Here is a 27,976-nt window from a genome sequence, read left to right as displayed (position 1 = left end):
ACAAAAACCAACAATTCACACATGCACTTAACTGAGAAAAGAGCTGTCAAGATAAAATGCATTTTATTAATGCGGACTACTGAGAAGTGAATCCCACAAGAGCCACCCGCCTCCCGAACAGTGCAAGGACACAGTCGGCTGCCGGCAACACCAGCCACCCTGTTAAAACTTTGGCGCGTCCACATTGACATCTGAGGAGAGAAAAGGTTCCATGGCTTGGGAATATACAAGCGTTGTCTGATGTGCACGAGGCCACAAGGGAAAGTCCACACACGAGTTGGAAGGGAGCTTCCATCCAATGGAATATGTGCAGAATATGGAGTTCAGGGAGGCCTTTGTATCTTCCTGACCTTGAGGTAAAGGCACTTCCTTGCCTGGTGAGCAGCTACAGAGAATTCTAGCAACCAGAGTTCAGTTGCACACCATATTTTACAAAAACTAACCTGTTATGCAATTGAAGCATAGCTTCAAAAAATGGAAAACGCACTTAAATCCAAACACATCAGCCACAACTGGGCAGAATTTGAATCATTTACTACAAAAAGCATCTTCAAGGACAAGTACAGGAACTGCTGCAGCAAATTGTTAAGTGGCCTGCCAACAAGCTTGAGAATGCGAGACAAGCATATTCTAAACCAGTTTCGAGCGACGAAGTTAAGGTTGCCAATTCTTGTCTTTTATCCTGTTCTCCAATAAAAAGAGAGCTTTGCGCTCAGTGGGTCTGCAGAGGGAAATGGCACCACTTGGCATCACATTCATTTCACAGAAGATGGAATTTTTTTAAGGGGTTAACCGCAATATGATATGATAAAACTCAAAGGATGGAATGTTTGAAATTGCGCTAAACTAAACTACAAGCTGTCATGTTTGAGTTTACGAACGCCAATTTCTTTGAAACGCAAATGCACTAACACTACGCATGTTTAAAAAAACACAAGGAATGCCGAGTGTCAAAACAGCTCAGTTCCGGAATCATCCACGCCCTGTTTTGTATCAAGGGAGATGTCGAAGCGGGGGAGGAAGCAGCCCCACTTCCAGGCCATTTCAGTTGTGCCACGCCTGCCACGACTGCAGCTCCACAAGGCAAAGTCCCGTCTCTTCCAGAATGCGCACACAGGAATGTATGGAGCCAGTTCTCTGTGCTGTCCATCCCCAACACACGGACACGGAGCAGGGAACACTTGGCCACCCGCCTTGGGTCCCCTCCGCTAGACGACATTTCTAGGAGTGCCGTTATGAGTCACTGCTTTTAGACCAGGGATGCTTGCTTGATGGTTGCAGGATCGGTGGGAAGAAATGCCCACTTCAAAGACCTCGTGGATGGCCTTGCGGAAGCAGTGGAAATTGTAGTCTATTAAACCTGGGAGAGCAAGAGAAACAAACCACAGGTGACAATCGAGAAAAGGCAAAGCACAACCTCATCTGGGAGCCTGACTTACCGGAAGACCCTCAGCACCCTCTGCCATTCATTCTGGGTGTAAACCCCTTGACCCAGCTGTTCTGCGCAGCAGCAGACAGAAGCTCTACAGCTTCATCACAGTTACTGCCAAATGCATTCCAAAACACAGTTGACTAAACATGCCTATTCTTGTTTTAACATGCCTGACAGTATCCAGGCATGTTAGAAAGGGGCTCTGCTCTTCCAGCATCTCAGACTGCCTATCTAGTTGAGACACAAATAGCTACAACAACACAAAACACAACTCAACAACCCAAGAGGATGAGCAACTTTACATGCTCAGGCAGACACTCATGCTGCTTCAGGGTTTGGATCCAAGCAGCAAAGATTGCATGGCAAATAAAGATTCAGTTGGATGGAAGCCCACACCTGAGCTTCTTTAGTAAGAATAACTGGGACAGGATAAATGTAGAAACAGGCCCTTGATCTGCAACATGGTTTTAGAAGTGGGGAAGTCATCCAAAATGGATTTTGGAGTCAGCCAGCCTGGAAAAATTAATATAGGTTGAGTCTAGGGCAGAGTATGTGATTTCAGAGGCCCTGGAGCACTAGGCAGAGATGAGGAGGGCAGCACTAAGGAGGGCATCAAATAGCTATTTGATGCAAGGGACACAAAAAAACAACAGCCTCCAATCACGTTTTACATTGCACTGAAAACACATCATGCAGAAGGAACTTTTGCGGAATGCTACCATAAGGAAACTCTCAGCACCCTCCTAAGCTTGCTGCCCTTTGCTTGAATCTTTGCAGCCCTTCCCCCCTTCTTCCAGGCTGTCACAAGCCCAGGCACACACTGCTCAGCTTCCACTTGAGGACTGACACCATAAAACTTTTGCTTGTGTACCTTATGATAGATTGTTTAGTTGTTTGTTGATTCTGATTATATAATTTTGTATATTGTTTCCCTTTATTTTTATTTCCTTGTACCCCACTCTGAGGGATGCGGGTGGTGCAGTGGTCTAAACCACTGAGCCTAGGGCTTGCCGGTCAGAAGGACGGCGGTACAAATCCCCACGGCGGGGTGAGCTCCTGTTGCTCAGTCCCAGCTCCTGTCAACCTAGCAGTTCAAAAGCATGTCAAAGTGCAAGTAGATAAATAGGTACCACTCCGGCGGGAAGGTAAACAGCATTTCCATGTGCTGCTCTGATTCACCAAAAGCGGCTTAGTCATGCTGGCCACATGACCTGGAAGCTGTACGCCGGCTCCCTCGGCCAGTAAAGCAAGATGAGCGCTGCAACCCCAGAGTCATCCGCGACTGGACCTAACAGTCAGGGGTCCCTGTACCTTTTTTTACCCCACTCTAGGCTATAAATACTGTAAATAAACAAGGTTGCAGAAGACTAATGCGCAGATTTGAAAACTTGCCCCAAGGGGATTTTGGTGAGTGCAGCTCACAGAGGATCAACTCTTCACAAATTGCAATTACCAGATTTGTGTGACCCCACAGAAGCTGGAGCCCAGGCACTCAATCGAGGGACACACCAATCTTCTTCCTCACCTTTGCGTTCAAAGCTTTCTTCTCTAAGGATGCACACCAAGGCCAGAAACTTGGTCACTTCTTTTAAATACAGCACAGTTGTGTTGTTGAGCTTGATGATGGCCATGGACTCCTTGTCGTAGGCACTGCCGCTCCCATCCTCCTTGAGCCTAGGGTTGTTTGAGACAGAAGGGACTGTTCAGGGCACACAATTAGCTAAGGACTTTGAGGCAGCATTTTAACAGTAATTGAATACTGGACTGAGGCATTAAGCAGCAATGAGGATTGTGAGAATCTTGTGGACACCGTTTATCTTGAGTTCAGCAAAGCATTTAACAATGTACCATGATATTCTGATGAAGAAGCTAGCTAAATGCAGGACTGAAGATTCACAGCTGGTTGTAAAACTAGCCAAAAAGAAAATGCTCACCAACAGCTCCTCATCAAACTGGAGAGAAGTTTTGGAATGGGGTAGTGCAGGCCCCTACCTTGGTCTGGTCCTCTCCACTGAATTAGATGGAGGGTGAAAGGAATTCTGATCAGATTTGCAAAGACTGAGAGGACAGCTAACACCTCCAAAGGCCAGAAGAAAATTCAAAGCAACCTTGATAAAAGGGCCAAAACAAAATGAAGTTCAACGGGGGGTGGGGGGTGGAGTTCTATATTTAGGCAAATAAGATGCGTAAGTATAGGACTGGGGTGTGGGTGGGCGTGGGTGTGGAATATTAGATTTAGCAATAGTACGGAAAAGAGTTCGAGCTGACTGTAAGATGCATAATGTGAATGGGCAGCATACAAAAGGTTTTCCTCATTATTCAGTACAAATGAATATATTAAAATGTCTCAGTATCGTAAATAGAGAAAAATATTTACACATGAATCCATCCACACACCTTCCTACTTTACATCACTCACTCAAAACAGACACTGCAATTTCTAGTACCCCTCCTTACTAGCAACAAAATCATACAGAAAATGTGTTTGAGTTTCACATCCAATATTCCAAAAGCCAGGGCTTCCTCAATGCTAGGTTTTCATTTTCTCATGATATTTGACAACGGATTTCCCTCTAAGCTTCTTTTAAGATTCTCTGAAATGCCACAGAAGCACCACATGGTACTTACCCATATATACAAGAAACATCAATGACTACATCTATCATGTCGCAACAAAGCTCGTATGACTGCATATCAACAGGCGAACTATCCGTTGCAATATAGATCTTGCTGACGACATCGAAGAGAAAAGCTTTTTCAATACCAGAATTCTACAAGAAGAAAAAACAAGTTAAAATGGTTGTCTCACATACTGAACTATTTCTCAGCTTACTGGCAACTCTTGTTTTACTTTTTTACTGGAGGCAGGTGGTCAGACAGGAAGGGGCCTTTCATCGCCACTCTAAGAACGCAAGGAAGAAGAGCTCAGCTGCTGGATCAGGCCAAAATCTGGCCCAGCATCCTGTTCTCTCCACAGTGGTTAACTAGATGCCCCAATGGGAAGCCCAAAGGTAGGACCCGAGTGCAAGAGCAGCAATACTCTTCCCACTTGAGACTCTCAGCAACGGGCTTCCAGAGGCAAACTACCTCCAATGGCGGAGGCAAAGCACAGACATCCAGAAATTTGTCTGATCTCCTTTCAAAGACACCCAAGCAGCCACCACTATCTCCTGCAGGAAATGAAGATGGTTGCCTCACATTAGCCAAACCCACCTCAAGACACCACTGCCAGTGTTTCAAATAGCACACTGTGCCAGTTGCAAAACTGACAGCCATACCACCAGTTTGATTTTCAAACTGGTGGCAGTGATGGGGCATCTGTTGTCCATTTTGCAGTCTGAAATGAAGGCACCCGAAACAACTAAACACGCTCAGAAGGTAATAAATAACTGGCTATCTTTTTATAAAGCGACAAGCAAGGCTCTCTAGTAGTGGATTCTGCTTTGAGGAATGTCTTGTCCACATTTGCTGCCATCTCCGAAGATATCAGCCAACTATTTAGGAAAATATTGGCTGTGCCTTTTAGGAGGCCTACTAAATCCCAAGTCTATTATGCTGCACAAGCGCTTGCTTTATTTCACTGGTGTTTTATTATACACATTGCGGGGGGGGGGGTGTAAATAGGTTGGATAAAAACTTACCCTTTTACACAGCCCTCCAGATGTTTTGAGACTACAATTCCCATCATCCCTGACCACTGGTCCTGCTAGGTAGGGATCATGGGAGTTGTAGGCCAAAAACATCTGGAGGGCCGAGTCTGAGGAAGCCTGTACTAGACTCTTGTTTTAAAAAATATAAAGTGCAAAGGTGGAAGCTTAAATCTTAAGGGGACGTAAATCTTTTTCTTGCTGATTAAAATGTCTTGTTATAAATAAACGCAATTATTCTGTCTACAGAGGATATAAGCCTATAGAACCTCCAACCCACCTTCAAAATCTTCCCTTTGCAGAGAGCATCTCATTCTCTAAGATGCCATTGGACACCTGGCCACTGGCTAGAGCTGAAGAGAAAAGCTATTTGCTCACAAGAGCCCCGACTGAGCACAAGCTGCTATTTCAGATGCTGTAATGAAGAAGTCTAGCATAGATCATGGTTTGAGAGCTCCCCAACTGCTGGAGCCCGCAGAGAACTACACACGTTTTTGAAGCAAAAGCCTTACTTCCAAGTTCTAACCAAGTATGCCAGTTACTCATTATTTCTTAGCAATATGTCTTCCAAATGAGAGCTTCTAAGCAAGTTCATACACTTACCAACCCAACGAAGCATTACTGCAACATTTAAAAACAAGTCATTGCATTCATTGCCTAATCTTCACTAAACGTTCCCAGGGCAGGGTACAAAAATATGACAATTAAAGTGCATGTACAACACCTACTTACTGATATAAAGATATTTAGCAGGTTTTCCAAAGTTGGCAACTGTGGAATGAGCTTCTGTACCACCTTGCTGAAGGCTTCAAATATAGAATGATCATAGATGCTGGTCAAATAAAAACTACAAAGCAGAACACTGTTATTAGCTATCAGAACAGTTCCAGGTTTAATTTGCTGCTTTGGCATACTGAAAGCAAAACTGAAGCATCAAGGAGGCCCACACTGAACAGCTTCAAATACATTTAACATACTCTGGAAATTCTTGTTTTTCTCTTTGCTCCCCTCAGTGATGAGATCATTGCTTCCAAAGATACCTTTTAAGGTGAAGACTAATTTGCATCTCAAAGAAACCTTGAGGGGGGAGATAACAAAGAGCAAAAGCAGTTTAACTATTTTTGCAGCCTCTCCTTATTGCACACAATAAGGAGCAACCCTTTTTCTAAACATTTCTCTTGAAATACAGAATATAATCAAGGGGCCAGACATACCTCAGGGGGGAGGGGATGTTGCAGGGCCACTACTGGAAAGAGCCTTCCCCCATAGGGACCAGTAGGAGGGCCTCATCTGCAGATCTCATGGCATGGATAGATCTACACATGAGAGTGGGTGTTCTTGTGGATATTTGGGGCCCAAGCCATCAAGGGCATTAAACCTAAGTGTGAGCACCATATTTAGGCCCAGAACAACATCTGCAGACAATGTTAACTGTTGTAAAATGGGAATTAGATGTGCTTGACCCACTACCCTATCAGCACCCTAGCTAATACGTTTTGCACAAATTGTAATTTCCATAATGTCTGGTTAAATTGAATGTACACTTTTTAAGAAGACGCCAACAATAATCAACAGAGACTAATGATTTTTTAAACACAACTACTCACAAAACCTGCAAATGATTAGTACCATCCTGAACTACATATTCCTCCTTTTTGTATGGAAGAGAAAATACCTCTTCTAACATTATGCAAATGCCCCCCTTCCGAACTACCTCTTTATTCATGTGTAGATTAAGACTCATATTATTAGTCAAGTAACAGCTGACTAACAGACTCACTATTGGTCTTAGCCACTCATAGCCAGTATTTGCATGCAAGGGAAGTCCCTAACTCAACTGAGGATTTGAGACCCATAGGCTACCCTCACTTGGTTTAGCCAACCAGTTAAAAGTTGTTCCTGGGATGTGGCTGCTGTTGCATGCTGACAGCTTCTAGGGGTCACAGGTGAGAGCTGAGTGCAGGGTGAGGACCAAAGGTGGACAAACTACCCCAGAAGGAGCATGACATGCACCGCACCAGAGGTACTACCCCTCCCCTAACACCACATACACCCTGCATGTGCTGTAGAGGGAAGTGAGGGGCAGATGGGGCTCATCAACCTGGGAAGGTAGCCCATCTAGGAGAAGGGAAATTCTGATCTTAAACCTCCGCTGCCTTGAGGGAGAAGAAAAGTCTAAGGAATAAACCCTACATAAATCCAAAGTGGAGTTAGATGACACCTTGCAACTCTTGCACCCAAGTTGGTGCCAAACATCCTGTTCTGCTTTTCTCTGGACAACATCAGCAAGGTGGGGGGGAGGGTCGGGGTCCTGTCGTCTGTGCAGCCCACCACCTCCATACACACTGCCCAAGCTTGCACAGTGATTTGACTTCATCCCCGTAGGCACACTTCATTGTCTCGAGACAAGCGAATGCCAACAACAACTGATTATTCAGGTGATGGTCCCAGCATTCAACAAGCCCTCAAAAATGCAGCTTCTCCAGATTTGGTCTCAAATGGGAGAAAATTGTGTCCAAATGAAGTCCACTTACCTAAGGTGAAGTTTTTCTAGCCCAGCATCACCAAGATCATCATTGGCTCTCTGATGAATATCTCTTTGAGTTTCTATTTTATGATCATCTGACAAACCATCAACTTTATGAATAAAAACCTCAAAGTTCATTTCTGGATTAATTTTGTAAGCTTTTGAGACTGTAATGTGCAACCTGGTTAATGCTTCCATGTAGTCATCCTGTAAGCAAAATATAATATGCATTCTTCAGTCAGAATTAAAGGTACAGGCCATACATTACTAAGAAACGTAGTGATGTCTGCTTGTTGATATTTACAATTTACAATTACTATAATAGAAACAGACCTTGTGAGAATCCCAAGGATAATTCAGAATCAAAATAGTTCTATTCTTGACCAAATCTCATCCCAAAGCCTAAAAATACTGTTACAGAAACTGTTAAATTCAACCACAAACTGGTCTTTAAATGCTGGATTGTTTGCTTGAGCTGTGTTCTACCTTACTTAACACCGCCCAAATTACTCAGTAGTATTCCTATCTAATATGGTAATGCCCCTGCACCATGTCATTCCTGCCGTTACCAGTATTTTAAAGGTTGTAATCTACTCTGAGCTGTGACCTGTTTAAAAGATAACAACAGACAGACTACAGCTACTTCAACACTTGATATTTACGTTCAGGATCATTGTTTGCAACATCCCCAGTACATCCTCCCCACCACTCACAGAGCAACCAACTCTGCTCCCCAAAGTGAAGCTTCATAATGACCTGTGCATCAATAACATAGATGAGGGCTCCAGTTCCCCTGAAGATCATCTCATAATCGAACGTTGGATCAAAAAAATCCATTTGTCCAGGAAAATCCCATATTTGGAAGTTCACAAAGGAGCTATTTGAAATATCATCTTTATAGATTTTGTTGGTACTCTCCAAGAATAAGGTTTCATTAGGAGACATTTTGTGGAACACCACCTGTTTGCAATAGAGAGCATACAACCATTATTTACTGTTTTGCTGTTTTACATTTCTATCCTTCCTTCCACTAAGTAACTCAAGAATCCTTGTTCTCTCCTCCACCCATCCATTTTATCTCCAAAATAACAAGAGGCACAACTCCCCCCTTCTCAGTGAGGATCAGGACTCAGAACCTGAATATGCATCTTTCTCCCAAGTCTCTTGCCTGAACCGCCAACTATGATGCTGCCTTGAGGAGGAGCCAGTAAAGAAATGTCAGGCCTGTAGACATCTTGATGTGGAATGACAGGGTGAACGGTGGAGTATTAGGGTAAGAACTTGCCTTGTTCCACTTTGACACGAAGAAAAGAGATCTTGCTTATACCCCTGCAGGCTCCCCCCACCCCTTTAGTCCCCCTGCCCTCCCCAATCATGAGTGATTATTATTGTTAATAATAATAATAATAATAATAATAATAATAATAATAATACACCAAATTATACCTCACATTCTTCTAAAGATTTCAAGGTGGCGCATATGATTCCCCCTCCCCATTTTATCCCCACAACAACCCTGTGAAGTAGGTTGCGCTGAGTGACAATGACTGGCTCCCCAAGATCACTCAAGGAGTTTGAACCCTGGTTTCCTCTCAGGCCCTAGTCCGACCCTAAACTTCGATCTCCTCCCTCGTCGCTGTCCCGAAGCCCCCGGGGTGCTCCGGACACGACCCCACGCCAGGGAGGAGGGGGCGGGAGGCCCTGCGCACCTTCTGAATCGACGATTTCCCGCTGCGGCGCAGCCCCATAAGCAAGATCCGAGGCTGCTTGGAGGAGTCGCCGCCCGCTCCGCCGCCCGAGCCGAGCCCGCAGTTGCTGCCCCCGCCGCCTCCTACGCCGCCGCTCCCGCCAGGACCCCCGATGATTCCTCCGCCGCCGCCGCCGCTGCCGCCGCCCAGCTCGGCTCCGCCATCGATGTCCTCTTCGTCATCCTCCTCGTCGTCGTCGTCCTCCGCGCCGTAACCGAAGTCCTTCGGGAAGGAATCCGCCGCCGCCGCTGCTGCCGCCGCCCCGAGACTCCCGCCGGGCAGAGCCCCCGACGCTGGCTCCTCGACAGCACCAGGACCCGCCGCCGCCCCGAATTGCAGGGCCGCCATCACGAGCTGCCAAAGGCGCCCCCCACTCCGACAGCTCCTGAGCCCGCCCCCATCTCCCAACACCTCGCGCACCGATTGGCCCGCAGGAGCAAGAGGCATTCCCATTGGCCGAAAATGAGACGGCAGCGCGGCGCGTGACCGGAGGGGGGCGCGCGGGGACCGTGCTTTCAGCTACCTGTCCGGTAAGGAAGGGGCGCCCTTTGATGACGTCCGATGGCAGGCCTCGCCTCGTCCAATGGCGCGTCTTCTTCTTCTTCTAGTCCCACCCCCACCTGGGATCCGCCTTCCGGGCGACTTCCTGGTTTTGTCAAGGGAGCAGAAACAGTGGCGGCCTTGCATTCAGTGTTGTGTCACCTGCGGCGGCAGCAGCCAATTCATCGAACGTTTAGGATGTCCTTGTTTCGGCGTCGCGAACCGCCCTGGAATCGCGCGGAAGCTGCGCGGCGGGGGGCGGGGGGTTGGCCTCCACCCATTCGAAAGTTCTCCTGAGAAAGTGCGCTACGGCCATGGAAGCCAATAAACTGACACCCCCAAGCCCTCCCACTCCTTCCCCCTTTCCACGGACTCACTAAAACAGCATGACCGGGAATTTTCTATGGAGGAATAGCTGAAACTTCCAGCATCCCACTTGCGACCTTAATCTCATTGTCTCCTTGCACTGGGCTACAATTACTACATGTTGATTCTTTCACTGGCCAAAAAGAATTAAGATTACAGTTCTAAGCAGTCTTGAGAATTGCAGGAGGATCTTGGGTTGCTGCTCCTGTTCTAAGCTTCACCCTAGGAATATTAAGTGGCATTCAACTCCAAGTCATTGGAAGTTTTTTAACAGAGGTTGGATGACTATTTGTCATGGTTGTTTGTTGAGATTCCTGCATTGCAGGGAGTTGGACTAGATGATGCTTGGGATCTCTTCCAACCTGACAGTTCTATGACTCGCCACACCAATGTCTGTACCCTTATTTGTCTTTCATAAAAGCTTTCAACCCTCCAACAAAAAAAAATAGAAAGAATGCCCTGCTGTACAATGGATCCGCTTTTAAACAGTGCTTTTCTATTTAATGTTCTCTATTTTTTCAAGACAAGGTATTGAAAGATAATAGTCACCATGTTGACAAAAGCATATGAAGGAGACCTATTACTGCAAGAGTCAGGAACACTAGATTTGTGTGCTTCAGGGTCTTTTATTCAAGTAATACAAAAGGATCTTATTCCCCACGCTTCTCTTCTTGAGGTGGTTCATACTGAGCGAGCTGCAAAGAGAAAAACCCTGATTAAGTCTCAGATCATTTTTGTTGTGTCAAAAAAGTATGCTATGGGTTGACACTCTTGTTAGTGTGAATACATTAGCAGTGCATAATAGTCCTTTGGCTTGCTTGCCAAACAAGTTACTAAGCTACCTTTATAAAGAAATTGTGATTTTAAAAGTATAGATCTGATTGACTTTTGTATCAGTTGCTAGAATTTCAACAAGATGACAATAAAGATTACATTGTGAATAAGGGGACAATAAAGATGTACATTGGGAACAAGGGTGGAAGGAGACCAGCAGCACCTCTTATTTGCCAAGAAGCTGCTGCAGAGGTCTCACTGGGGAGGGCTGCCAAGAAGGTAGATCCTGCCTCCAAGGAGCATGGAGCAGCTGTTAATGCTCTCACAGTGATGGTGGTGGCAGCAGCAACAAACAATGCCTTCCCTGGAGGCTGGATCTGCCCCGTGGGTCCTGCTGCCTGAGGTGGTCACTTCACCTTGCCTCATGGGTGAGGTGGCCCTGGGTCAGCAGCAGGAAACTGCCTGGATGAGCTTTGCACTCCATAAACACTGAACGCTTTACCTTTGCTTTTAGTTTCTTATTTTCTTCCAACATGGCTTCATACTTCTCTTTCATCTCTGCCACTTCCAAGCGAAGGGCTTCCACTTCAGGATTTTCTGGAGCAGTAGCTCCTAAATGATGTTTCATAAAGCTTTTAACCAAAAGTTAAGTTATTTGCTTGCTTGGATGATACTTCACTGTGCAACTGATGAGCTGCAGGCTGTGCTACTCACCAAATTCTAAACTATGCCAGTTAACTCAGGTGCTGCCATCTGTCGGCACATCTACTTTTGTTTTTAGGATTACAGCCCACCAAAGTCAGGTTTACTCCTGAAAATAGTGAGTCATGCTGAGCTGAAAGGAGCCCTTTAGTGAGCCTCATAATTGGGCCACAGCACTTTATCCTATAGGAGAACCAGGGACTCAGGGCTAGCTCAGGGCTGTACTCAGCTACTGTGGGAATCAATTTCCCTAGCTCGGCAGGGCTCCCCTCCCCCTCCCCCATTATTCTCATCCCCATCAAGTAGGGTAGGCAAGTGAAGGATACTCCAAGGCACAGCTGGGCTTCTCCGGTTCTTCGTATAAGGCCACCAGGACTGCGGGAGGAGAAAAGAGAGAGAGGGAGGAAAGGAGAGAGGAGGCTGAGTGGCTCTCTCTGCCCCCTGGGAACATAGGCAACAGCTGCCTTATACTGAGCTAGACCACTCGTCCGTCTGGCACAGCATAGTCAGCACAGACTGGCAGTGGCAGCTCTCCAGCGTTTCAGGCAAGACTGGAGCTGGGACCTTCTGCATGCCAGGCAGGCGCTCTGCCTACTGAGCTCCGTCCCTGCCCTCCTCCTCCTCTTCGTCTTCCTCCTGCCCGGCTTACCTTTGGTGAGGCTGTCCATGACGCCGGACTTCTCCAGGTAGCGGCGGAACTGCTCCCTCTTGGAGTCGGCGGGCTGTAAGGGAGAGAATGAGGGAGTCAGGGGCTCGAGGGGGCTCCCGCGCTCCCTTGCCCGCCCCTCCTTCCATCTCTCTCTCCCTCCCTCCTTCCCCCTCCGCGGGCTCCCCACCTTGTAATTCGCCATGGGGTCCGCCGCCTGAGCCGGAAGTCAGACTGCGCCTGCGCTCCGCACCCTTTGTAGGCGACGCGGCGTCCGCGCGTCGCCATGGAGACCGGCGCTCCTCTTGCCGACGCCATCATAAACTTAGACGGGTAGACGTACACGCTCCACGTTCACTGTGGCTCCGCTGCACCCTTCTCGCACGTTGTCCTGGAGGCAGCGCCCGCCACGGGAGAAAAAGGGTGTGTGGAGGCGAAGGTCGAACGCGGCCTAGGAGATCCCCTCTCCCCGCAGAGGCAACAGGGGAGAAGAAAGAGCAAGAGGGCACTCTATTTTTTTCCTACCTCTATGGTTGTGCTGCCTCTCCCCGCAGATCCCGCCCTTCCCTGGAGGGGGAAGACAAAGGCCCCAAGGCAGCCCCGCCCTCCAGGAGCAGCGCTCAGACGCGGAGGTCCGTGGGCGCCCGCCTGTGGCTGCCCCCGCCGGCCGAGGCCTCCTTCCGGGGCGGGGGGAGGAGTCCTGGGCCGCCGCTCCTGCCGCTCCTCCTCGCCCTGCCGCTGCCGCCGCTGCCGCCCTTGCAGGGAGCCGAGCCTCCCGCCTGGCTCCCCTCGGCGGCGGCGCGAGTCCGGCCGTGGCCGGGCTGGAAGCTCCCTTCCTGGGGGCTCTGCTGTCCCCGCTCGCTGCCGGTGCTGGAGGGCGGGGAGCCGGCCGTGCTCGGCGCCGCCGTGGCCGAGGAGACGGCGCTGCCCGAGTCGCCGCCGCTGCAGGAGCCGCGCCGGGCACCGTTGGCGGGCGGCGGCGAGCGGGACGAGGAAGAGGAGCCGGCCGTCGCCTGGGCTGCGGCGCCGGGGCCGCTCTCCTTAGTGCTGGTGCTGCTGCTGCTGCTCCGCGTCGGGCTGCGAGGGTCGGGCGGCTGGTGGGCTTCGTCGGCGGCGGGTGGTGGGCCCTGGGCGAGGCGGTCGTCCGGGCGGGGTCCCCAGGGCGGGGGGTTTGGCTGCTGCTGGCCCAGCAGGGCGGAGCGCGGGCTGCCCCCGAGGGCCGAGGGCGAAGCGCCGCAGGAGCCCGCCCGGCAGCGCTTGCAGGCCAGGTGGGCGACTTCCAGGCCGTTGAGGGCGAGCGACACGACGGCGATGGCTTGCATGAAGAGCAGGAAGACGGTCTTCTCGGTGGGCCGGGAGACGAAGCAGTCGACCACGTTGGGGCACGGCGGCCGGCGGCACTGGTAGAGCGGCTCCAGCTGGAAGCCGTAGAGCAAGTACTGGCCCATCATGAATGCCACCTCCAGGGCAGAGCGCATCAGGATGTGGGCCAGGTAGGTGCACATCAGCGAGCCCCTCAAGGGCGCTTTGCTCAGGCGCTTCTGCTCCAGCTGCCGCAGCTCCTTCTCCAGTCTCCGCCGATCCTCCGCCTTCTCTGGGGCTGTTGCCTCCAGCTCAGCCCTCACCTGGGCCTTCTTCTTCTGCCGCTCCTTCTCCAGGGTCCTCAGCCTGTACAAGGCATGGCCCATGTAGACCAAGGAGGGCGAAGAGACAAAGATCACCTGCAGGACCCAGTACCTGATGAGGGAGATGGGAAAGGCCTGGTCATAGCAGACGTTCCTGCAGCCGGGCTGCTCCGTGTTGCAAATGAAGTCTGCTTGCTCGTCGTCCCACACATCTTCAGCTGCCACGCCAAGGACCAGCATCCGGAAGATGAAGAGGATGGTCAGCCAGATCTTGCCAATCGTGGTAGAGTGGATGTGGACTTCCTCCAGAATCCCGCCCAGGAAATTCCAATCTCCCATGGCTATGCTGCCATTCTGATTCTAGAAGCCAGAGCAGAAGAAGAAATGGAAAATGGTCGTGTTTGGTGGGCACATGTTGAAAATGACAAAGGCAAAGATGTCCCTTATCAACCAACTCCAGATGAACCTCTTCCGTCTACTCTGAATGCTTGATACTCCAGTCAGCTCTAAATAAATAGGGTCTATAAAAAGGATAAAAACATATACCCATCCATTTTCCTATACCATGCATATTTTTATACACCACTATCATGTCCCTTCTTACTTGCCTTTTCTTTAAAAATGAAAAAGGCCCAAATGTTGCAATGATCCCCTTGGTAATTTTGGTTGCCTCTTTCCAACTCAATAAAATCCATTTTGAGATGAGCAACCAGAATTGTACACAGTATTTCAAGTGTGTTTGCACCACAGATTTGCATTACAACATGATATGGATAATTTATTTTCAATTCTTTCCTAATGATTCCAAACATGGAATTTATATTTTTCGCTGCTGCTGCACACTGAATCAACATCTTTTTAATTGACTACGACTCCAGGGCTTTGTTCCTGGTTAGTCCCTGCCAGTTCAGAGCCCACAGGCATATGTTCAGTTAGGAATTTTTTGCCCTAGTGTGTATCACTTTACATTTGTTTACATTGAATTTCATTTGCCATTTTACTGCCCATTCACCCAGTTTGGAAAAATTCTTTTGGAGCTTTTTTACATCCATTACTGTTTCTAACCATTCTGAATAATTGGGTATCATCAACAAACTTTGCTACCTCACTGTTCATCTCTAACACCATGTGATTTAGGAACAAGTTAAAAAACTGTGGTCCCAATACTGATCTTTCGGGATGCTTTCTACATCCCTCCATTGGGAGCCTTAAAATTCCATTTTGAAAAGTAGAATACGTTGAGCCTCCAACTTTCTAACAAAGATTGAAAGATATCTCTACTTGTACAAAAACTACATGAGTCTCTACCAATATCTTCAGTCATTTGCAAGAGGTAGTTGCATATAATGCACTATACATTAATTTGCATCTTGACCACAATTCAGATTTTCAGATTTTGCAAGCTTTGCTCCCTGAAAGAAGCTGGTGGCTTCTTGTATTTTGTTTCACTATTTTAATAGTGCACATACCTTTTCAGCTGAAAACAAATTCTGAAAGCCCAGTGGATTCTTGCAACTAGTTCACCTTCTGTATATTCCATAGGCATTACAAAACTGTACAGGTTTGTTTTTTTCTTCTTGGGGAAAAATGGAATGCGAGGACATAAATCAATCAGCCCTTTGCAGCCGCAGTTGCTTTTCAAAATTTCATTAGAAGCAAAATGATAATCAAGCTGTAAAAGCAAAAACGCCAGAATTGAAGAGATCAACCCTTGTGCCTTTGTGCAGTTTATTTTTCTTCTTGGATTTTCTGGTCCATCACAATTGCCATAGGCAAAAGGAAATAATCATCCAGGCTATGTTCAAATAACTAGCCTCCACTTCCAGTTCTGGATAACAGGCTGGCAGGCTGCATCTCTTACCACCTTATTGGTACCAAGGTTGGTGTGAACCATGGCTCTTCTTTTTATTCCATATCCAGAAACAGATAGCAAGAAACCCATAATCCACATTAAGGCCATATATTAGGCCAACCAGCATGTCACAAAATTGTGTGCGATCCTATTGAGCTCTCCGGAACTCTTCATCACATGAGATGGTGAACAAAACAAGAGGCGGGAAACAGCTGGCAAGCACTGAAACCATGGGGTGGAGCCTGCATTTTGTCACAGGGTGGAAAGTGGGCAGGGGAAAGAGATGTTCGCATGAGGCTCTGCAGAGTTCATGTTGCCTTTGCTGCTGTGCCCTGCAGCAAAAGCTGTTGAATAATGATGGCTGGAATGGTATATAGAGAGGAAGATATTCTGGCAGGGCCAAGGAGACCAGTTTCAAATGTTATCTTCTCCAAATAACAAGGTGGGGGTGCATCTTGGACTCATCAAGGTTTTTTTAATCTTTAAATAGTTGAACTGCTTTTACTGATAATTTCATAGTTTTGTTGTAAACTGCTTTCAGGGGGTTTTTTGTTGGGTTTTTTTTGCAATCAAACAGTATATGAATTTTATGAAATAAATAAGTAGTGTGAGCATTTTCAGTTGAGCCCAAAAATGAACTGGCAGCCCTTTTGGACCAGTTTAAGTTTCCTAGCTGTCTTCAAGGGCAGCCATACATTACAGTAATCCAATCTGGAGGTAACCAGAGCATGTAGTATTGTGGCGAAGTCATCTCTGTCCGAAAGGAGCCATAGCTGGTGAACCAGCTGGAGATGGGAACCAGCACTCCTAGCCATTGAGATAGCCTGGACTTCAAGGGACAATGTAGAGTAATAGTGTTTCTATAGTGCTTTAAAGTGTCCACATGCTTCAAATCCTTCCAGTTCTCAGAAGATCTGAGCACAGGGGGGTGGGGAAAACTTTGTTCCAGGTCCAAAAGGCACTACGTACTGCTGTAAGCCTGCAGCTGTGTTACCCTGAGCCCCTAGAAAGGAAGGGAAATTATGCTGTCTCTGTTTCTTTCCAGGCAGGTTCCCACAAAGATCCCTGGGAATAAAATGCAGTCTCAAACACACACCCATGCCCTGCCAGCAGCCTCTGGGAACAGTTTGTGTTTGCTTCATCACAGCAGGCACAGCAAGGAGTAGCCTGCAAAGGCAGATCAGCTGCTGGCTGATTTGTCCTTGGCTGCCTCTATCAGGTACCCCGCTCACCTTCCACAAGAGAAAGGCCCATCACCTGAAAGGAACAACAAACCCTATTTGTTTTAATTGGAAGTGATTATTGAGTAATAGGGTAATTAATTGAAGTACCAATTGATGTTGTGAAATTGATGTTCAATTCACAGCAGAAAACTCTGGGACCAAAGGAGGGGGGGGTTATGTTGGGTCTCAGGTGGGCTAGCCTGCCTGGTTCTTATGCAAGGTTTGCCTTCAGTGAAATGGGTTCTTGCCAATAGTTTACTTTGTTTAGAGCAGGCATCGGCCCTCCAGCTGTTTTGGGACTACAATTCCCATCATCCCTGACCACTGGTCCTGTTAGCTAGGGATGATGGGAGTTGTAGCCACAAAACAGCTGGAGGTCGTGTTTAGGGGTGCCTGGTTTAGAGCATGCCAATAGACTTAAGGGCCTAGTCCCATGAGATGTCCTGGCCACAGAAAACCCAGTTGACACCCTGGCAGCCTCCTCAGAGGGTAGGCTCCTATACTGTACAGGGCTAGGCTAGCTTGGCAGACTTATCCCACCATTTATTGCTTGTTTCTTCACATGGCAGATAACTAAGGCAGTGTCTTTTCTTTCACCCTCTGGAGTCCTCTCCTTGGAGCCTGTGCATTGTTTTCTTTGAAACAGGAGGCAAGCAATATGCATCTATGCAGCTTCTAAATGGGCAGGGCCCAAAGTGCAAGGCTGTTGCTTTATGGAAGAGAACAATAACTAAACACATTGCCAATATTTAAATCAGTTTGTTAGCTTGTTTCTTTTCACTGGTATGGAACAGTCCTGGCTGATCGGAATTAGACAGGCACACAATAATGGCATACAAAAATAATTAGCTGGTTTCCAATTACTAGCAAGCCATGAGCACCTGTAATTCCTCCCGCCTTATTAATTTGCACAATTTAAGGAACATATTGCAGAGGACAAGCAAACAACCAGATGGAGAGAGCTCCCAGCAGCGGATCAATATCATGTTCTGGCACTGAGTAGCAATCAATCGGTCACGTCCGATTTCATAGTTAAATGAAACGAGGCCCCAGCGCAGTCAAATCCTCTGTGCCAGCCTCTCCTTCAGGCCTTTCAGCAACTGATTTCTCTCGTTTTTTAAATGCAACTCCAGTAACTGAAGTTGGTCCGTTGAATGACTCTCTTCCCCCACCCTATTCCTTGAAATACTTACTTCTATTATGTTTGCTGAATAATTCTACTGGATCTGGCCTCTCCTTGTCATTCCAGGAAACAAATGTTCCCTGTTTTAGTATCTGTGTTTGCAGAGAGTCAGGAATCACTTTTTGAGGTACAGTGAGGGACAGTCATAGCTCAGGGATATCCAGAGGACCCAAGTTCAATCCCCAATACCTCCAGCCTGAGATTAACCTTATTGGCCAAGAACACCTCAGGAGACAGAGCTGAATGCATTTTAAAAAGAACCTCAGGATAGTTGCTGCATAAAAATGGCTGGCTGGGATAAAGGAGTTACTCCCAAAGTCCTCAAGTGCCTTCTGAATAGCCCTGCAGGAACCCTGTTTGCTTAGAGCCTGCTGCCCTTTCCCTCCTGACTCTATAAAAGGACATGAGTCATTTATCCTTGCTCTGGCCAGGACCCCCTGACAGACAACTTGTAATTATCATATCCATTCCCCACATGAAAAGGCAGTGCCACAACCGCTGAGGCTATTCCTGCAAACAACCAATCTTCCAGAGTGCATTTTGTAACACACCCAGTTTTCTTCCCAAATATGCACCAACTTATGCACAAGGAGTTAGCAAGATGTTCCAAAGTTTACCATTTTATGCCTGCAATTCACAAAGAAAGCCTGGTTAAAAGAGCCTAGCTTATTCATTAGTTGCAAGATCCAATGGCAAAAAGCTTTTCTTACCTAAAGTTGGCTTAACTTGCAGTGTTTTTATATTAAACTGGCTGTCTAAACATTGCAACGAACACACAATGTAAAAGCCAGTGGATTAATCTTGACATTGGTTCAGTTAACTCAAGACCCCATCTATTTGTCACCTCTAATCTCCTGCTACTTTGTGGGACAACAACTGAACCAGAACGAAGAACAGGACACCTCTCCTGTTGCTGGGAAGTTTTGACAAGTAATTACGGTAGAATAATTTGAAGGCTGGGACTTTCCTCATTCAACACCAGAGATTCTGTAACATTAACAGTTGTGAAGAAGGGGAATTTTGTTGTTCTCTAGTGGGAACCTTAATAACAGTGCAACCCCACCCACGACCCAACAGAGTTGTTTTAGGAGGATACTGCGGTCAATGGTATAGAAAACCACTGAAAGGCTGGGAAGAATCCACAGGGAAAAACTCGCCTACCCCTTTCTCAATAACCAATGAGAGCAACAGAAGCTGTTGCAGGCCTAAAGCCAAACTGAAATGGGTCTAAAAGAATCTGCTTCATCCCCACCCCACTGCCTTCCCTCAAAATTTTTATTTCTCTTGTAACTGTAGTCGGAACATGGCAGACTATCTGGACAGAATCAGGCAAAACTGATCTCTTTGATCTCAATGAGGAAAGACATGATCACATGCAGGAGCACTTGTGTGCAGAGATCAACAAGCTCATATATAAATGAAGTATCATATTGTGCATATGCTATGGCACAGCAAAATAATTCCAAACATAAGAAGTAATGAAAATGCTTGCAGTTTAATATTAAAATACAAAAAAAAAAAATATTTTCAGAGCACTGAAGTGCAACATTTAACTTTGGCAAGATAGTGATTAAAAAAACCCAACCAACAAAAAACACTGTTGCAATGAAATATCACCCATAGAAAAGAAAATCACTTCATATTGTCCTTTAAAGCTTTGCATAACCATTGTCAGGTGTTCTATTGGTTTGCTGGTGAAAAAAACACATTGAACAATACAGCAAACACTACAAATGCCAAGTAAGCAACTATGCAGACCCAGAATCGAGGATCTTTAATGAAATTCTTATCAAAACAACTGAATATGACATAGCCTATTGACATCCCAGCAAGACCTCCGGCAATGTGGGCCACAAAGGAAACCTTAAGAGGAAAAACAAACACAGAGAGACACTTAGCAGGTGTTCCACTTTAGGATGGAGGATCAAGCAGCGGTCAGGACACAGAGGCTGCGAGTATAGCGCAAGGGAAAGCCAGAGCAGAATTGGCAGCAAGTGTCCAGAAGGACTTCAGCGCAGTCTGTACTGTGGAAAGCGGGGGCTGCAAGCAGGAACAATGGCCCCAAGTCAAGGACTTTGCAAGAAGAGCTTCCAAGAGCTCTAACAACTCTGCCAACGTGCAGCAGCCAGGAAAAACAAGGGGTTAACCCAGCACATTATCCAGTGTAATAGGGCTCCCACCTTCTCTTCCCCCTTCCCCAAATCCATTCTGGAGGATTGGGAGAACCCCCAATGGGTGGACCATTCCACCTGGCAAGGAGAAATGCTTGCACTGATGCAGCAGGGGGGTATTGAATTCCAGGGAACCCACAAAAACGGGGAACCGGCTGGAGACTGCAAGGGTGGGGCAGGAGGACCCCACAACAAATGCTAGAGAGAGGCACCCACCTCAGAGTGAGCCACACATGCCCCACACCCACTCCCTAGTAGAAACTGCTTTTCGTTGTCTTGGTTGCTGCTGGAAGCCAGGTCTCCCTTCCTAGGCAGCTTGTCTGACTCCAGCTACAGAACCTTCCCCCCCAGTTGGGAACCCCCTTTCTGCTCTGCATGGACCAAGAGAACATGCTGATTTCCTTCCAATGCATTGCCAGGCTGACTCAAGACCAATAGTCCTTTCCTACAGAGCACGCAGGTGAGAGCATTCCCCATAGCATTCAGCCCTATCTTAATGTGGGAACCGTTCCTGGACTCTCTTTCCGCATGCAGCCACTTCTCTTCAGGCTTCCTCACCCACCCACTTTCCCCTGCAACCTGCAGCATGCAAAGTGCCCCTCAGCTTCCTTCCGGTGTTATTTGAAGCTCCAAGGCAGCCACTGAGCTGGACCCGCAGAACAGGCCTTTCTTCATTCTAACCCTGCGTAAGGTGCCAGAGAGGAAAAAGAGAGAGCAAGAAGGCCGCAGGTAAATCATACAGTCCCAAAGGCCAACAGCATGAAGAGTGGAAGGATTCAGCCCTTGAAGGAAGGAGGAGCATCTGGTGAAGGGAAATAAGAAAATGCCAAGTTAGTTACCCAAAGCAGAAAGCTGAGAGAGCCCGATGAAACTCTGCTGCAGGAAACGCGCTTACCTGAGGCGCAGAATTATCGGGAATAAATCTTCTGTACAAAGCAAATCCCACATCAGTTCCAACTAGGAAAACAGGACAAGTGGTCAGAAGGAAACTGGGCAAGGCCTCAAAACACTTCGGAGCAGCCTCCCTGCCTGGGAACCACTGACAGGACAGTGGAGCTCAAGGGCCACATTGACCACTGGGTCAAGTCCTTAAGGGCCAAAATGTAGAAGTGTGCATCACCATTTAATTTTTTTTTAATAAAAAGACATATTTTGGGAGTCTGGGAAGGTCACAACAACCTTTTGGCCTCAAAGAATCACAGCAGGGGCCCCATAGGAATGGTAAGTAAATGAGTATTTTTTTAAAAAAAACAAATTTGTGGGTGTAAAAAGCTCTAAACCTTTGGCATCACAGTATCACCTATGGAAGCAGACATTGAAAGTAAATCTAATACTTATTTTATAAAGAAGGTAAAAGGGACAAATTTGGGGTGCCACAAAAATACTTTGCTATCACGATCACAGCAGGGGTAGGGGTGGATGGGAGAAGATGGGGGGGGATAAATTTTTGATCATGGTATCACAAGTGAGGAAGCACATAAGAGCAATCTTTTTATATATAAATGACAAATTTTGGAAGACAATGGAAGACCATTGTAGATATAAGAAGAGTCTGAATTGTATGGCTCAGCTGTAATTGCTACGCCTTTAAATTATTTTTACAACCAAGTTAAGCAAGGGTCACCTTCTTTGAAAAGAAAACAGTCCACCAGACTTTGTTCTGCTTCCAAACTGTGGATTATAACGTAGAATTATTACTATTATTTTATGACTGTATTAAATTGTTTTCTGTTAGACACTCTGCTTTTTCGGGATAAAAGGCATGATATTAAACAAATAAGGAGCTATGTAAATAAACTGCCACATAAAAGAAGAACTGTAGGTATGCCCTAGTGAGCATGGGGCTGAAAAAAGAGGCTGGCTTAGTAAATGGGCTTACAGATTTACAGAGAGATTAGATCAGAATGGGACACATTAAAAAATACCTATGCTGAGTATGACGAGTAATCTGACAACTCCAAACAGCGGAATCATTTCTCGGAAGTTCTGTAAAGAACAAAAACATTAAGAAACCTTTGAACAACCCCATACCTCTTCAGGGTGCTGTTGGATGACCATCTGTCATGGCAGCTTTAGCTGAGATTCCTGCATTGCAGGGGGTTGGACGAGATGACCCCTGAGTCTCTTCCAACTCTTTGTTTCTATGATTCAGATGTTACCTCACCACCACCACCAACACACATATTTTATAAAGAGGAGAGAAGGTATGGGACTCCTGTATCTTTGAAACATTTGGGTGAGTCTGAGAGATGGGTTCTGGAGGTATCTTGCATTTTCATACAATCATATTATTGGAAGGGACTTTGAAGGTGATTTAGTCCAGTCCTCTGCTTAGGGCAGAGTCTGCAGTGGAGAGTCTGCAACTACAAATGGCCCATCACCTCCTGGGACAGCCTCTTCATCAGCTGACAACCTGTTGCCATTCAGGCATTTCTCCTGATTGCTCCCCTGCCATCTTTATCCCCCAAAGTTCTAGTCTCGTCCTCATGGAGCAAAAGAGAATGAGAGTCTGCTCCACCTTCTGCTTGATGGACCTTCAATTTTTTTGAGAGCTGCTCTCCTTAATCCTCCCTTTTCCAATCTAAACATGTCCAGCTCTTTCAACTGTTCCTCACAGGGCTTTGGTTTGTGGAACTAAGTGCCTAAAAGAATTGTTTCTCCATGGAGCAAAGCGAGTTAGGATTAAACTTCGCACCCGCAACAGGTATGGCCTACCTTTGAGTGGTTATATGTTTACTGATACCAACCCCAATTGCAAACAACTTCACTTGAATCCTGAGCAACCTCCTTACCACTAGAATATTCATGAAGTATCCTCCTATGAGAGCATAGACTCCTCCTGATGCTCCTACCAGGCCCTGGAGAGGATCACAGACTGAGCTTGCCAAGGAACCTGCAGCAGTGGTGGGGAGAAGAGGGTTGTGGCAGGTTAATTACTGTATTGGCCCGAATATAAAACGTACCTTTAAAATTTAAGGGGGGGGGGAGAGAGAGAGAGAAAGACAATACCCGAATATAAGCTGCTCCCTTAAAATTGGGCTATAGGCTGAAAATTGCTGCGGTTGGTAGAATTGTAACTCCAGACAATTTAAGCCTTTGATCTTGCAAGCCTGCAAAAGTTACTGTACAATCGCTAAAATCACAAATTGCTATTCAATTGCTACAATTCCGCAGGCACTCACACCTGTAAATGGCAAATGAACAGTCTCAAGCTCGCAAATTGGCAAGAAAACATTTTTTTGTTCTATTTTACCGTATGTCTGTTTCAGCAGCGATATCGTAAAAGCCAATTTTTGTAAGGTCGCGAATTTAAGCCGCACTTTAACTTTTCACTGTCGGAATTTGGGGGAAAAGTGAGGCTTATATTCAGACCAATACGGTAAAGCTTCCCATAGAAAGAGGCATGACTGTGCTGCCTGTTTTCCAATCTCTTCTCTTCCCACTCACCTGCAAGCACTCCTGCAATATAGACCAACCCAACTCTGTGTCCTTTGTGAACCAGTTCTAGGGGGATCCCCAAGAGAAGCTGCAGGAAGAGGTTTCCTAAGATATGTTCAATGCTGCAAAGGAAAAAAGCACAGGGAGAAGATGAATCAGCACTTATGTCTATCTTGATTAAGACAAAAACAAAATCTACATTCAAGTGCTGGAGGCTAAGTAACTACAGGTGCTGACACACACAGGCCGCTTACTACTCTCTTAGCCCTGGGCCATAAGGCAGTTTAGATGCAGATGAAACTGAGACAAGGTCTCCAGCAAAGGAAAGACTTTGAGGACCCTGCTGCCCTTCTTTGTGGGGCACTCAACAAGTCACCCACTCAGTCACTTGTGCCAAAGGGCCAACATGGCTGTGATTAAATGGGTGCTGCTCTAATGGCCAAGCCTCATGAAACTGAAAATCTTAAGCACATCATAGAAGGTGCACTGCTGTCTTGAGGCTTAGCCAGAGAAGCACCATCTTAGGAGAAAGGGGTGACCACCGAAGAATAATCCATAACTCATCCCAGCTTCATTGAGGGGGAGACACTCATATAGCTTAACAAGTCTGGGATGATTCAGGTAGGTAGCCGTGTTGGTCTGACACAGTCAAAATAAAAAAATAAAAGACCATCTTTTAGAGACCATCTAAGTTTGTTCTGGGTATAAGCTTTTGTGTACATGCACACTTCTTCAGATACACTTCTTCAGAACTATATTCATTCCAGAGGTCCGTTCTTAACCTGAAACTGTTCTTAACCTGAAGCACCACTTTAGCTAATGGAGCCTCCCGCTGCTGCCGTGCCACCGGAGCACAATTTCTGTTCTCATCCTGAAGCAAAGTTCTTAACCCGAGGTAATATTTCTGGGTTAGCGGAGTCTGTAACCTGAAGCGTATGTAACCTGAAGCGTCTGTAACCCGAGGTACCACTGTACCCAGAACAAACTTAGATGGTCTCTAAGGCGCTACTGGATATATTTTTATTATTATTTATTTATTAGGTCTGGGATGCACATTCCAAACCAAACTCTTTGAGATGGGAATCATTTCTTAACTCCAGCAGGTTAAAAGCCTGTTAGGTTCCGTTGCGCTTTCCAAAGTTAACCCAGGCATTGATCCCATAGACCAGGATTTTTGTTTTATTTTAAACAGGCCAAGTCTTCTTCCCACCAATCAATGCAATGGGTTGCTTACCCAGCATGCACCAGCATGTAAGACAAGAATCGCCAGGCTTCCTTCCTTTTGTCAGGCCTGTAAATGAAAGGACTGTTCTGGTTGCTTTCCCAGTCCAGGGTGAGCCACTGACTCTGGGGCTTCGAAACCGCGTAATAAATGAACACGGCCACCTAGAAAGAAACACAGACTGCAGTCGGACTCAGACTGGCTCAGGGAAACAACGAAAGGGCAGAGCAGCTATTGCTGCCACCTATCTCTCGCCCATATCTCAGAGTCGCCAGAACCTGGTGCATCCGAAAGTTTAGGAGCACAGGAAGTCTGCACCGAGGGCAAAGGGATAGAGGAGTCTTCCTTTATTTATTTTGCTTCTTTAATTATTTTTATTGATTTGTTACAAAAAGAAAAGAAAAGTGCAAACCTAACAAAAAGAAAGAAAACAAAGAATAAAAAATGTAACCCATGAAGCACCGAAGCCTGTAAGGACCAAAGTCCAATCATCCAGCTCAGCTCCAAAGGGATAATGAAGTGTTAACTCATGCAAATGTTCCCTTTGCAAATATGAAATGTTTATAAAAATAAAAGTATTCTTCACCTGTGAGTTTCATTATTATTTGGAATAAATGTTCTATGTTGTCTTAACGGAGCCAAACATTTGCATAGACTAGTGGCACTGCGTGACCACATGCCTCAATATTTGTTCTCCTTTATGGCAGGCTCAGCGGCAGCGCACTTGCTGCACATGCAGAGGGAACCTGGTTCAATCCCCAGAGAGGGATGGGGAAAAACTCCCCGTCTGAATCCCTGGAGAGCCACTGCTGCCAGTCAGTGCAGGCACTACTGAGCTAGATAGGACTATCATTGCTTGGTATAAGGCAACTGCTGCCAGTGTTCTCCTATGAAATCTCTGAGTATGTGTTTCAAAGGAGCCTTGCTAAGCAGCCTTAGACAATATAACTTTTCTATACACACAATACTTTCTGTGGACCAGAGAAACCCTGGCAGTCATGATTTCCGAGCTCCTTTCCGATGCAGACTGGAAAGAACCCTGCAATCCCTCAGCAGCAGTAGCTTTTCGGATGGGTATGTGTCTTTTCAGACCCTCATTGGACCATTTCTAGTTTAAATACGGTCACACAATTCATCCGAAGTCATGTAAACTAAGATCAGCAAAGCAAAATGTTTACTCCCCATTTAGAGGCAGTAGTATTTCTATTGTCAATCAACTGACACTTAACTTGAAATGAACTTCATATGCTCAGAAAAGAGCATGTAAATATGCACATAGGAAGAAAGTAAGAATCCCTGCACACAGAAAGGTAGCAGTCATTTTTATTGAGGAGGATGGACTGCTTTTCCCTGACACACTAGTTTTCCCAGCGCAAGGTTCCTGACAAGGCAGAGAATTCATTTCAGCCATCCCACCCTTGCATTCTGAAATCATATAATCCCATGAAGGCTGCACCATGGCATGGGCTTTTTTTGTAAATTGACAGCTAGGTGGAGCCCCAAGTAACTGAACAGGAACACTTTACTCATGAAGGCAAATGAGATCACAGATTCAAACTGTCACACGCACAGGGAAGAGGGCATCCTGGACTATTACACTGTCTGTCATCCTAAATTGTGAAAAATATGTTGGGATCTTAGGCGGGAGTCGGGTAGCAAGGAAGAGTTTTGAACATTTCCTGGGAGAGCTCCCTACCTCAGCCACGCTGATGCCCAGGATGAAGATGGGTGGCGGGATGCAGTTGGCTCTCTCCAGATAGGTGGCCCGGGAATCCTCCGGGAGCATCCACTTGGACACCGTGTTGTGGAGGCTATCGCAGCTCAGGCAGGCTCTCTCCAGATAGGTGGCCCGGGAATCCTCCTCGCCCTCCTGGGACCGGGCTGTCCGCTCCTCCTCGGCGCTCAACCTCTCCAGCTCCATCGCGCCCGCCGCAGCCTGCTCGTGCCGAACAAGGAAGAAGAAGAGGCGGGTATCGTCAGGGAAGCCCCGGCTCTCCGCCAGCAGCCTCGCCCTACGCGGCCCAACCCCAAGCCCGCCCCGTCCAAATCACGGATCGGCACTGGGCTCGCAGTGCGCTCACCAGAGCGCACGGTGACCAGAGCGCACGGGGCTGCGCGCCGCCGGGCAGCGCGAACGGCGAGCCGGGGTAGGGCGCGGGGACCCCGTCGGAAGCAGTAGCCACCGCCACCCGCTGAAGCCCGGGGCGTGGCTATCTGATCGCCCACCGCCGCTGCCGTCGCGAAGGAAGGGCGCGCGGCTGGCCGGATCCCCCAGAGGGCGCTCCGAGGCTGGACGGAAGGTGTCTCCGTAGGAGGCGGGCAGAGCAGCAGTCCACCACCGGCGGCCCCGACGAGCGCCCACCTGGAGTCGGGCGCGGCGCGGAAGCAGCACGAAGGGGCGGGCCGCGAAGGCAGAGAGGAGGCAGCCACGCTCGTTCGCCCTCGGAGCCGGAGCGGCGCGCAGGAGGAGTCGCGATCGGGGCCAGGCGGGGCGAAGACAGGCAGCCAGGCGAAGCGGGAGCGCCTGCGAGTCACTCCCTAGGGAAGTTAGACAGGTTTCCTCCTTGCAGTCCTTCCGCCCGCAGGTGAACTGGCAGCTTTGGGGAACTGACTGGTGGTGGTGCCCTGCTATTTTTGTTGTGGTTGGGCTTGTCCCCGCCCCTCCGCCCGTTTTCAGCACTTCTTGCTTTATCTGTAAGCTGCTTCGAGTCCCTGCTAGGGGGGAAAAGTGGGGCATAAATAAATATTACTATAGCACACTGGGGTGGGAGTCGTGAATCATGGCGCAAGGCAGGGACCCTCTGGGTATTTAGATAGAAGGAATGATTAAGGGCAACAGCAGCAACAACAAAAGTGCGTATCTCTGCCTTTATATTATCA

General features: G+C 47.3%; 4 protein-coding genes across 6 annotated transcripts; all 4 read right to left on the bottom strand.

The window, feature by feature from the left end:
- Window positions 1-46: 46 nt before the first annotated feature.
- On the bottom strand, window positions 47-9,748 carry RRAGC (Ras related GTP binding C). 2 transcript variants are annotated; one of them, XM_083511492.1, is made up of 7 exons: window positions 9,316-9,748; window positions 8,363-8,566; window positions 7,614-7,813; window positions 5,812-5,926; window positions 4,061-4,203; window positions 2,886-3,106; window positions 47-1,360 (listed from the first exon to the last, which is right to left on the bottom strand). In XM_083511492.1, the coding sequence occupies exons 1-7, from the start codon at window positions 9,700-9,702 to the stop codon at window positions 1,209-1,211; spliced, it is 1,422 nt and encodes a 473-aa protein (XP_083367618.1). In that variant the 5' UTR covers window positions 9,703-9,748; the 3' UTR covers window positions 47-1,208. The 2 variants fall into 2 exon arrangements, with proteins under 2 accessions (XP_083367618.1, XP_083367619.1); XM_083511493.1 differs by having other exon boundaries at window positions 2,958-3,106.
- Window positions 9,749-10,866: 1,118 nt separating this feature from the next.
- MYCBP (MYC binding protein) lies at window positions 10,867-12,725 on the bottom strand. The gene is made up of 5 exons (XM_083511532.1): window positions 12,573-12,725; window positions 12,386-12,458; window positions 12,063-12,111; window positions 11,537-11,666; window positions 10,867-10,955 (listed from the first exon to the last, which is right to left on the bottom strand). The coding sequence occupies exons 1-5, from the start codon at window positions 12,585-12,587 to the stop codon at window positions 10,911-10,913; spliced, it is 312 nt and encodes a 103-aa protein (XP_083367658.1). The 5' UTR covers window positions 12,588-12,725; the 3' UTR covers window positions 10,867-10,910.
- Window positions 12,726-13,002: 277 nt separating this feature from the next.
- GJA9 (gap junction protein alpha 9) lies at window positions 13,003-15,241 on the bottom strand (the record flags this gene model as incomplete). The annotated part of the gene is made up of 2 exons (XM_083512608.1): window positions 15,112-15,241; window positions 13,003-14,955 (listed from the first exon to the last, which is right to left on the bottom strand). The coding sequence occupies exon 2, from the start codon at window positions 14,344-14,346 to the stop codon at window positions 13,003-13,005; it is 1,344 nt and encodes a 447-aa protein (XP_083368734.1). The 5' UTR covers window positions 14,347-14,955; window positions 15,112-15,241.
- A 4,500-nt stretch (window positions 15,242-19,741) lies between these two features.
- On the bottom strand, window positions 19,742-27,496 carry RHBDL2 (rhomboid like 2). Of its 2 annotated transcripts, none has more exons than XM_083511516.1 (7): window positions 26,793-27,496; window positions 25,109-25,260; window positions 23,884-23,996; window positions 23,229-23,329; window positions 22,362-22,422; window positions 21,332-21,393; window positions 19,742-21,238 (listed from the first exon to the last, which is right to left on the bottom strand). In XM_083511516.1, exons 1-7 carry the CDS (start codon window positions 27,015-27,017, stop codon window positions 21,113-21,115), a joined length of 840 nt encoding a protein of 279 aa, XP_083367642.1. In that variant the 5' UTR covers window positions 27,018-27,496; the 3' UTR covers window positions 19,742-21,112. The 2 variants fall into 2 exon arrangements, with proteins under 2 accessions (XP_083367642.1, XP_083367641.1); XM_083511515.1 differs by having other exon boundaries at window positions 19,742-20,128; window positions 26,793-27,476.
- Window positions 27,497-27,976: the final 480 nt, after the last annotated feature.

This window comes from Podarcis liolepis (genome assembly GCF_965112155.1).
Source record: "Podarcis liolepis genome assembly, chromosome: 7".
Classification (NCBI taxonomy): Eukaryota; Metazoa; Chordata; class Lepidosauria; order Squamata; family Lacertidae; genus Podarcis; species Podarcis liolepis.
Note: the sequence above shows the minus strand (reverse complement) of the source record. Positions and strands in the feature narration are given on the sequence as shown.